The sequence below is a fragment of the Mastomys coucha genome, unplaced genomic scaffold, assembly GCF_008632895.1.
Source record: "Mastomys coucha isolate ucsf_1 unplaced genomic scaffold, UCSF_Mcou_1 pScaffold7, whole genome shotgun sequence".
Taxonomy (NCBI): domain Eukaryota; kingdom Metazoa; phylum Chordata; class Mammalia; order Rodentia; family Muridae; genus Mastomys; species Mastomys coucha.
The window spans coordinates 102821638-102832437 of record NW_022196913.1 but is presented as its reverse complement, the minus strand read 5'-3'; the positions used below and the strand labels follow the sequence as shown (position 1 = coordinate 102832437).

The 10800-nt window shown below is 38.9% G+C and overlaps 1 protein-coding gene across 2 annotated transcripts in view; it reads left to right on the top strand.

The window, feature by feature from the left end:
• Positions 1–10800, top strand: part of Adcy8 (adenylate cyclase 8) — a 217131-nt gene that overhangs the window by 186008 nt on the left and 20323 nt on the right. For both annotated transcript variants that reach the window (XM_031358847.1, XM_031358848.1), the window contains one exon: positions 3624–3702. In XM_031358847.1, the coding sequence (XP_031214707.1) occupies positions 3624–3702 (79 nt within the window). The remainder of the gene's footprint in view (positions 1–3623; positions 3703–10800) is intronic.

Below are 10800 nucleotides of genomic sequence, written 5' to 3'. Positions count from 1 at the left end.
CCATTGTGTAAATGTATCACAATTTCTGTATCCACTCCTCTGTTGAGGGACATCTGGGTTGTTTCCAGATTCTTATAATTATAAATAAGGCTGCTATGAACATGGTGGAGCATGTGTCCTTGTTACATGTTGCAGTATTTTTTGGGTATATGCCCAGGAGTGGTATAGCCGGGTCCTCTGGTAGTACTATGTCCAATTTCCGGATGAACCGCCAAACTGATTTCCAGAGTGGTTGTATCAGTTTGCAATCCCACCAGCAATGAAGTAATGTTCCTCTTTCTCCTTTTTTAATTATGTATTTTAATTAGTTTACACAATAGTGAGAATCCATATGGCCTTTTTAAAGACATTCTTACTATTGTTTAACCTACTGAAACCCTCATCTCTGCCATTTATCCATCCACATCCCCTCTTAAATCTTTCTCCTACTCATATTCTCCACCCATATTCTGCACTTTCCTACCCCAGGAATGCTACTATCCTCTCCAGGAGTGCCCTTTAACAACACTGTCCCTTGCTATCTTCCTGACCTCAATGGGCACTCCAAATTAAGCAAAGAAGTCTAAAACTTCAAGGCTAAGCTTCTCATATGAACACTACCATGAAGTGTTCGTCTTTCTGAGTCTGGATTACATCCCTAAGAATACTTTCCAGTTTCATCCACTTTCCTGCAGATTTCATTTTTATTCAGTGCTGAACAAAACTCCATTATGAGTATGTACCACATTTTTTATATCCACTTATCAGTTGATGATCACTTAGGTTGATTCCACTTTCTAGCTATTGTGAGTAGGGCATCTATGAGCATGGATGTGCAGGAATCTCTGTGATCAGTTAACATCATCCAAATTGGCATAAGAGACCAGGATATATAGGAAACGTGTCTGCTTCAGATATAATACAAGCTTTCACCAGTAAAGCCTCATTATACCAGTGATACAGCACCAGAATAAAAGCAAATTTAAATGGGATGGTTTATTAGTAGTTTTGTGGAGAAAGACAAAAACTAATGAATAGAATTTGAAGGGGAAGAGTCATATTAAAACCTCAGAGCTTTACACCTAAAATCTGGGTTCTGATACTGACAATGAGACAAGTGAATATGTGACCTTGACCCATTGACCTCTTCTCTCTGGTCTTTAGTCTCATATAAAATAAAAGCCTTGTAAAGTGTATTATATTATACATGCTATTCACGTATAATACAGAATAAAATGGATTTTCAAAATTAATTGTAATATATCTAATTACATAAACCTACTATAATTCTCTATATTAAGGGCAAAAGTACCTTAGAAAACAATATGAACATTATACCCTTAAATTTGTAGTTACATTTTTGCAAAGAGAATATATAAATGACATTTAAAGTGGATTCCAAAATAATCGTAGTTTTCTCTGAATGGTTAACTGTCTTTTTTAGTTTGTAGATTTACTACAACTAGCATAAATGCTTACTGATTGAGTCATACTTACATAAAATATTAATATTTATAGTGCATCAGATGAAATTATCTCTAAAGATTATAGTGACCTTGTGGATTTCATTACTCTACATGTGTTTTCAATTAACAATCTCCCTTTCCCATGGAGATGGTAGTACTACTTCAGCTATTTTATTAATGCAAGTCAATATCTCAAAATTTCCTTCATATTAAGTCTGTGAAACCCAGTATTAGGCAAAGTTCAAAAATATGAAATACACTTCAGTCATTTGACTCTTTGTGTGTTTTTCTAAAAATCATAGGAAGTACAAGTTTTGAATTCAAAAGATAATTCTTTTGGGCTTTTTCTCAACATGATTGGGTTGCTATTCATATACTTTGGTCTCAACACAAGATTTTTTTTATGTGACATATAGCTAAACACTCAAAAATTGTTCATAATTTTCTTTCATTTCTTTCTTCTGAGTCTAGTCTAGCTGAGTCTCTATTTTTAGTCCATTACTGCTTTCAAAAATGATTCAAGAATTCTCCATGTTGTCTCTTGAAAATGTGTTTCAAATGATAATTTTCTTGGCTTAAAATAAGTCTTGTGCATCACAAAGAATAGGATATCTGAAGTGCCAGGCAGTGCAGGAGTCTAGAACAGACTGACAGAATCCAGGGGAGGTTCTAAACATAGGGCATCTCTTATGAACACGAAGTAATATGAGCAAGTGATTCTTTAAAGCAACACACCAATAGACAAGATTTGTGTCAGAGGCTTCAGAGCAGTGAGAGAAAGGTATGGGCAAGGAAACATGCTGAGCATCTCACCACCACTGTTCATTTCCTCTCACACTTAAGGAGGTAAAACACTGTGGAGTCATTCTTCACATATGAATGAACTGAGGCTCAGAGAAATCAAGTGGCTTTTTGAGGTCAAAGAACTGGTCAGAAACAGAGTTGCACTAGGAATCTGGATCACCAAGATTCATCAAAATTCATGTCTTTAATATTTTTCTCAGCAGCCCATAAACATCAATGACCAGAGAACTAAGTGACAGTAAATAAAGAGAATTACAAAAATATGCTTATCTCCTCAAAATAAGTACAATTATATAGAATGAGTGGGTGGAAGGAAGGAAGAAAGGAAGAAGGAAGGAAGGAAGGAAGGGAGGAAGGGAGGGAGGGAGGGAGGGAAGAAGGAAGGGAGGGAGGGAGGGGGGAAGGAAGGAAGGAAGGAAGGAAGGAAGGAAGGAAGGAAGGAAGGAAGGATATATGTCTACCTCAATACATTGGTTATAGCCCAACCCTCTTCACCTTAGCACTCTTGTTGGATAGTTCTAACAAATTCAAGCATGAAGGCACTTCGAATAAAACCATCACATGGCAAGCACTGAACACTGGGATTCTTAACTAGGTCAATAACTTTTAAGAGAATGAATGAAGGAACACTGGCTTCCACAGGATATTCTGATAAGAAGGTATCCAAACTTAGAAATGTAGAAAAACACAGTATACATATAGAGACCTTATTTTTAATATTGATGTAATTATATTGTCTAGGTACTGTCTTAGTCAGGGTTTCTATTCCTGCACAAACATCATGACCATGAAAGCAAGTTGGGGAGGAAAGGGTTTATTTGGCTTACTTCCACATTGCTGTTATCACCAAAGGAAGTCAGGACTGGAACTCAAGCAGGTCAGGAAGCAGGAGCTGATGCAGAGGCCATGGAGGAATGTTCCTTACTGGCTTGCTTCTCCTGGCTTGCTCAGCCTGCTCTCTTATAGAACCCAAGACTTCCAGCCCAGAGATGGCACCACCCACAAGGGGCCCTACCCACTTGATCACTAATTGAGAAAATGCCCCACAGCTGGACCTCATGGGGGCACTTACCCAACTGAAGCTCCCTTCTGTGATAACTCCAGCCTGTGCCAAGTTGACACACAAAACTAGCCAGTACAGGTACTAAAACCTAGATTTTCTTTTACCAGCTATACTCTTTGTGGCCTCATAGGTTCAGTGGTATCTTGTTTTATGAATGATACCGAAACCCTTATAGCAGTCTATACTACAGTCAGGGGGTTGGAAATTTCTGCACATCACTCTCCATTTTGAACCTGTTTCTTCATCCTTATCCTTGAAATGCCTCCATGGCTGTTGGTCACCATGCCATTCCTCTGCTGTTTTTCCCACAGAGATTTCCTGGGGACAAAGGAAGCATCACTGCTACTGATGGCCATGTTCCTTCTTGCTGTGTTCTACCATGGACAGCAGGTAATGCCATGTTTTTCTTCAGCTATGCATAGTTACCTAGCATTTTCTGTTGTCATAAAACTGCCATGTTAGGCTTCACTGTTCCTTGAAGCAAATGAACCTTATGGGTCTTAACCTGATTCCTAATTTAAAAAAAACAAAAAACAAAAAACAAAAAACAAAAAAAAAAAACCTTAATGAAAAACCACGCTGGAGAGAATGATCTGAGAAACTGGTATGTTTCCAATGGCCCTGAGTCCCTCTATTTCAAAAGCATCATTGTCCTAATTTCAATTTCTGGCTGAGGCAAGCTGGTGTCTTTCCCAATTCCATAGCCTAGTTATGAATTGTACTAGAGAAGGTGTGTGTTGCTGCAGGAAAGCATTCGCATTTGAAGATGAGCTGAGTCATAGTTTAAGCTCAGCTCTACTCAGGCTTATCTCCCTAAGGCTCAGTCTTCTCAACTCTTAAATAAAATATGGATGTATAAATCGATTGTTTTGAGAGAAAATTGATGTTATTTTCTACAGCCATTTATTCTGTCTTGTATGTGAACAAGCAAATACCTATTAGTCACTTTTTTCAAAGTTATAACCAGGTATCTAACAAGAAGCAAATTCAAGAAGGAAAGAGTTACCTTGATTCGCAGTCTAAGAAGGAACTAACTCTATGCATCACAAGAAAGGTGTGACAATTGCTCACACTGCTCCAATCTGGAAGCAAATAGTGAACAAGAAGTGATATCAGGATACAAAATTCAAGATCTGCCCCCACTGGGCTGCTTCATCCAGCAAGACTCCATCAACCTCTCAGGCACCATCACCAGCTGGGACTCATGTTCAAATCCATGAACCTGTGATGCACAATCCAAATTCAAACCACACGGCACAGGAAGAACTACATTAATGATTTGTTCTGCATGAACATCCTGCCTTCCATGTTGATTCTACTCATTCAGAGCCTGCATTTTTTATTAGGATCTGGAATATACAACTCCATTCCTGAATGTCTTAGTAAGAGGGTAGACAATAAACCATGCATAAGTGTTATGTGTAGAAGATGCTTACCCAAGGTTGTGAATCGGACAAAGGTGTTACCTGTACAGTACGCTTACCCTAGATTTTCATAAGAGGAGATTATTCTTCCTAGGAGCACTGTGGTTACCTTCATGCAACAGACCATGCCTAGTGTGCTCTTCTCAGGAAAGGCTATTTCTCTGGCTTTCAGAACTCTTTAGCTGTCTGTAGTTTTAGAGTTGAGGCCTCGTGGACTTCCCAGTCCACTTTAACAGCTCTACTATGAGGAAGGTAAGAAAGAAAAGGAAATGACATATTATAATCTCAAAAATAAAAGATAATAAAACATAAGGAAGCATATAGGGCTTCTCTGGGCATACTGCAACCCATGAACATAATTGCCTGGAGAGATTTTTCACACCCCTATAGCAACCAAGTGCTGCCAGCCTTGCTGCTATGATCTGAATCCTGATCTATCTTTCACTTCAAACAAATAAGAAAATTAAAAAGAAAGCAAATCAAGAAGTATCAGAAATAGAGACATGACTTTAGAAATCTCCATGGAAACAGGGGGTTAAAACCTTAGGAAACCAGGGATAAAGCAATTAAAAATTCCTGAGAATTCAGAGATATATGCATGAAGTTATTTGTAGCAAGTTGGGGGTGGGGAGGGTGTTACCTAAGTCAAGAAATGAGTAGTGTAAACTCTTGTCAAGCCAAGGAAATAGGGAGGCAATTGCTTCACTCCAGCACCTGCTGGATATTTCACTCTCCTTTCTTAATTCTAGTCAACAAACTGGACTGGGAGTTGTCCTTCCCATTTTACAGATGAAACCAGCCAAGCAACAGTATTGAGCAGTGGAACTAGAATTCATACCCAGTCTCTCACCAAAGCTCATCTTTCTCCTTCACCAGCCTGAAGCAGGACAAAGGCTTTTTTTACCATACTTACTGAGACCATGGGCACTCAGTCCTCTACCGTACTTACTGAGACCATGGGCACTCAGTCCTCTACCGTACTTACTGAGACCATGGGCACTCAATCCTCCAGTGAGGGTTTTGATGTGTTTTTTTTTTTTTTCATGTCTCTGCTGAATGTATGACAAAGCAGTAAGGTAAATGTTAAAGTACAGCTATTTCCAGAATTCCTATGCTTAGGTCCCTCTGGCTGTCTCTGAGCACAGATGTCCTAACCTCTAGGTTCCACTAATAGAGAAAAATTTCTTAGTCTGGAACACAAGTTATAACAAATCATTACCTATTCCCTTTTGAGGAATGTCAAGACAGAACCAACAGAGCCTATCCTACAGGAAGTCTGTATGTGCACTCTATCTTGAGGTCTTAAACTCACACATAGATGTAAGAAATCCCCCACACATAGATGAGAGAAAACACTCAGAGTGAGAGTCCCCAGAATTACCATATTCACTGTCAGGGCCTCCTCACTCAACAGAAGCCTTCTAACATACTGAGTCAATATACCCTATTCTGCTTTTGTCCTAGAGTGCAGAAAGTCTAATGGTGTTAAGATAGCAGGAAGGCAGGAATATGAAAGCATTTCCTGTTGACCTGGTAGTTTGTGAAATTTGATGTTTCTTTCATCTTATTTACAATTTTTAATGATTTTAAAAATCACATAATTGCCCCATAACCATAGCTGCTATATAAGTACAAGTACAGGTGCAGGTATAGGTATAGGGCTGCTATTCAAATCTTGACTCCACTGGTAAAGATATATGAGTTTCACTACTTAGTTTAAAAATCGATATGGCAATAACAGGTTCTACTTCATAGAGCTGTTATAGCTTTATTTGGAATGTGAGCACAATATGTTTATCTAAGTGGTTTACACATACATGCTTAAATTTATTAGCTGCTTGAAAATAAACCCTTAGCACAGACAGAGAAGTCACTGCTGTCCATCTGGTTCCAAGATAGGAGCAGAGTCACAAGTCCTCTGAGATCACAAAGCCAAGAAAGAAAGCCAGAATGAAATGGGAACACAAATGTTCTGTAGTTTCTGGTTCCAGTCTGTCTCTGCAGCATGCCCTGCCTCCTATTATAGAGACAGAATTCTGTAGGATTGCATCATTTGGTGTCTATCTATAGCTTCCAGTGGGGACCTGTTCATCCTGGCTACAGCTTGCCCACTCCTGGGCTTACTCCCTGTTTCCCTTTGTGACTCAGGGGCCCTCTACTTTTAATAAAAACTGAGAAATACTCATTGATCCATTGATACTTGGTGCACACCAGTGCCCTGGGGGTGGGGTGGGGTTGAACATGTAATTATACATCTCCAGAATAGCAGAGACAGTTATGCAACTGGATAGTTGGGAAATTTCATTTTTCACAAGTGTGGAAATGATATGCCAACACTTCCTCCTCTGACTGAGGCAGGTGAATGTTCAGAATGTTGGACAGGCAGAACAAGTAATGCATCTTTTCTTATGCCTAATTTACTGGCAGCCTTGGGAGTTAGAGCTTTCCTGGCCATCTCCTTTTATAGCCACTGCAATTGTGCATAGAGACAAATTAATGAGGTCATGTTTCTACTAACCTACTTCTGAGTCTGGTTCCAAAGACTATCTGGAACCCAATGTTTTTGCATGAGTCTCAGCAGTAAGTGGTCTTAATACATTCAGCTTCCCAGAGCTTTTGTTTTTAACTCCGTAAGAAGAAATTCATAATAGAGTAAAGCTTGATGAACTTCCTCTCCACCTCCCGACACCACACACACTATATGTGAGCTAGGTGCCACAGATTAGAATTATGTGCTGGCTTCAAAGCTGGCTTCTGTCTTTGAGACATTCACAGACAGTTTTCACCTCATACCTACACCCTCATCTATTAAATTGTTGCATTATTGAATGAGGTTGAATGCACATGATGTTCTTAGAACAAATAGCACCATCAATATAAGCTGTCAAGTGACCAGGTGGCACAAAGACAAGAACTTTGTGTACAGCCAGGTTTCATAAAAATCAAGGACATACAATTTACTTCAACTGATCTTTTGGAGGAAAAGCTAAAGAATCCTCACCTTTAATATAGGGTTCCTATAGCATGCGTATAGCAGAGGATGGCCAAGTCGGAGGAGAGGACCTTGACCTGTGAAGGTTCTATGCCACAATGTAGAGGAATGCCAGGGCCAGTAAGCAGGAGGAGGTGGGATGGTGAGCAGGGGGAAAGGAGAGGGAACAGGGGATTATTTTAGTTTTTGGTTTTTTATTTTATTTTCTTTTTTTATTTTCTTTTTTCTTTTCTTTTTTTTTTTTTTTTTTGAGGGGGAACCTGGGAAAGGAGATATTGTAAATAAAGAAAACATCTAAGAAAAAAGAAAAAAACTGTATGGTGCCTATGCCTTATGTACACTGTTTTCCATCTATATTTCTGTTAACCAGCAATACTGAGCTGAGGTCTTCCCTTTTGGTACCTCCAGCCACCACTCAGTTATCAATAAATAAAAGAGGAGGCTGTGTTCCACCCATTTCTGAAATCAAGCATGTACTAGAAGCAATAGGTCTTCTGTAAGCCAACGGAGATTACTAGCCTATAAAGATTAGTATGTATACCACCTGCTTGCATGACACCTGCTTTGCTGGAAGTCTGGGCTGTCCTAGACCAGAAAGTTTCTGTATGGGCCTGCCTGAGACATAGCTACCTACTACCATCAGGCTGGAAACTAAGCTGGTCTGGTCTAATCCTGGCTTAGGTCCAGCCTTCTAGATTTCCTCCTCATGCTCCTGACTCAAATCCAGCTTAGTGAAAACTCTTCAACAGAAAGCTCAAGAAATTATTCTGTACTTCAGACTAGTATGCATTTTTTAAGAGGTGGGAGTTGTGTTTATAAATAGGGATAAGAAAAATCCTGTTCTTTTAACAAGTCAAAACCTGATGCTCTTGAATCTGAAAGGGAAAAAATTCAAAGGTTTCATCTGACCTCATCCACACATGCCTTACATGATAAAAATGCATTATGAATCTACATTTTACATGTGTCAGGATGCTTTCACATGCATCATGTCTATAGATCTATATAATAAAGCCATGTGTTAATTCATATCCCTAAACCAGATATATCAGAGCAGCTATCCTATTGTTAGGAGGAAGTCCTGTGAGCTGAATGACTTTCAAGATGGCTTCGATTTGGAGGATCAGTCAGGAGCAGCATTGTTTTCTATACACTGCTGCCTACACACAGAGATTTGCTTTATTGTATAGAAAACTCAAATACACACATAAGTAAATAAAACAGTATCACGAACTTATGGCAACCTACCAACCCATGTCCAACCTGCTTTATCTGTCTCCACAGACAAGCTGCCCACTGTCAACTCCCTTTGGTTATTTTGAAACTAGTTCCACAGACCCTATCATTGAATCTACAGATGTGTCTGTATATATCTTAAAACAGGGAACTTCTAACTTCATCACACAGCCATTAACATACTTTTTTAAAGGAAAACAGATGTTGACTAATTCTGTCAAACCACTAAGTCGTGTTTCCATTTATTATCTATCTGGCAGTTACTTTCTGAAGGTTGCTTATTTGAATTGAGATACAAAGTCTGGGTTTTGCCATTTCATGGTGTGTCTCTGGAGACATTTTTAAATCTTTGTGATCTCCTGCCATCTGCTTTTTACTTAAAGTGTTTTGTGAGAGCCATCAGACTTTTTTAATGTTTCTCTGTCTACTCATCCTCTAAGAGTATTGAACATATCCCTCAACTCTTTGGGATTTTTTTATTGATTGTTCTTCATAGAATCTTTGTGAGATCTAGTTTCAAAGTTTTATGAAATATTTAATTGGCTTCTTTAGAAATTACATTTAAAAGGTACAGCATATATTTTCATCTGTTTTGATCATGTTAGCAGCTGATCATAACAACCTATATTCATTTATTTTATAGTGTGACATGCTGACTTTATCAGCAGTCCCTAATTTATCAGCTGGAATTCACTATAAAAGAGAACTGTCTCCTCATCAATTATATGTCACCTACAAGTGTAGCTCATAAAACAAATTAGTGTGAAACTGCTTCCCTTAAAATCTGTTCCCTATGGTTTGTCAGTGGGTTTTATTCCACAGCATCATTCCAAGGTGACGACTGAGTTTGGTTCCTTATGTCACTATGATTTTGTGCAGTTTTTGCTTGTTTCCTGTGTTTCCATCCATGATGTTCTTAGTACTACAGAATCTCAACTTGTCATATCTCTGACCATTACAATCCTATTTAAGCTGGTTTTAAGTCCTGCTGACTTAGCACATTAGTCTCTGATAGACTTGTTTATGGTATGAAAATATGTTTTAAGGTTATGAATTTTCTGTCCTAAAGTTCACCCATTTCTGGCAAGTATAGGAATTATGTTTATGGGAATTGGTATTTTGAGTAGTTTATAGGAACTCTAACCTACAAGTTAGAAGAAGTATATATTTGCAGTAGATTTTCATTCTTTCTAGGCCTTAAAAGTAGGGATGTGGTCTGGAGAGATGGCTCAGAGGGTAAGAGCACCAACTGCTCTTCTGAAGGTCATGAGTTCAAATCCCAACAACCACATGGTGGCTCACAACCACTCATAATGAGATCTGACACCCTCTTTTAGTGTGTCTGAAGTCAGCTACAGTGTACTTATTTATAATAATGAATAAATCTTTGGGCCTGAGTGAGCAGGGACTGAGTGAGTGGGTCTACCAGAGCGATCAGGCCAACTGGAGCCAGCAGGGTTGACTGGAGTGAGAAGAGGTCCTAAAGTCAATTCCCAACAACCAGATGAAGGCTCACAACTATCTGTACTGCTACAGTATGTACTCATATACATAAAGTAAATAAATCTTTTTTAAAAAGAGTAGGGATGTAAAATTAATTAATTAAAAAGAGAAGGGAGATAGAAACATATAACCTGATTTCACAGTGACACTTCTATTTTTTTTAGAAAATCATAAGATTTGTTTTGATTTGATTTGATTTGATCTGCTCTGATCTGCTCTCTGCTCTGCTCTGCTCTGCTCTGCTCTGCCCTCTGCTCTGCTCTGTTCTGTTCTGCTCTGCTCTGCTCTGCTCTGCTCTGCTCTGCTCTGCTCTGCTCTGCTCTGCTCTGCTCT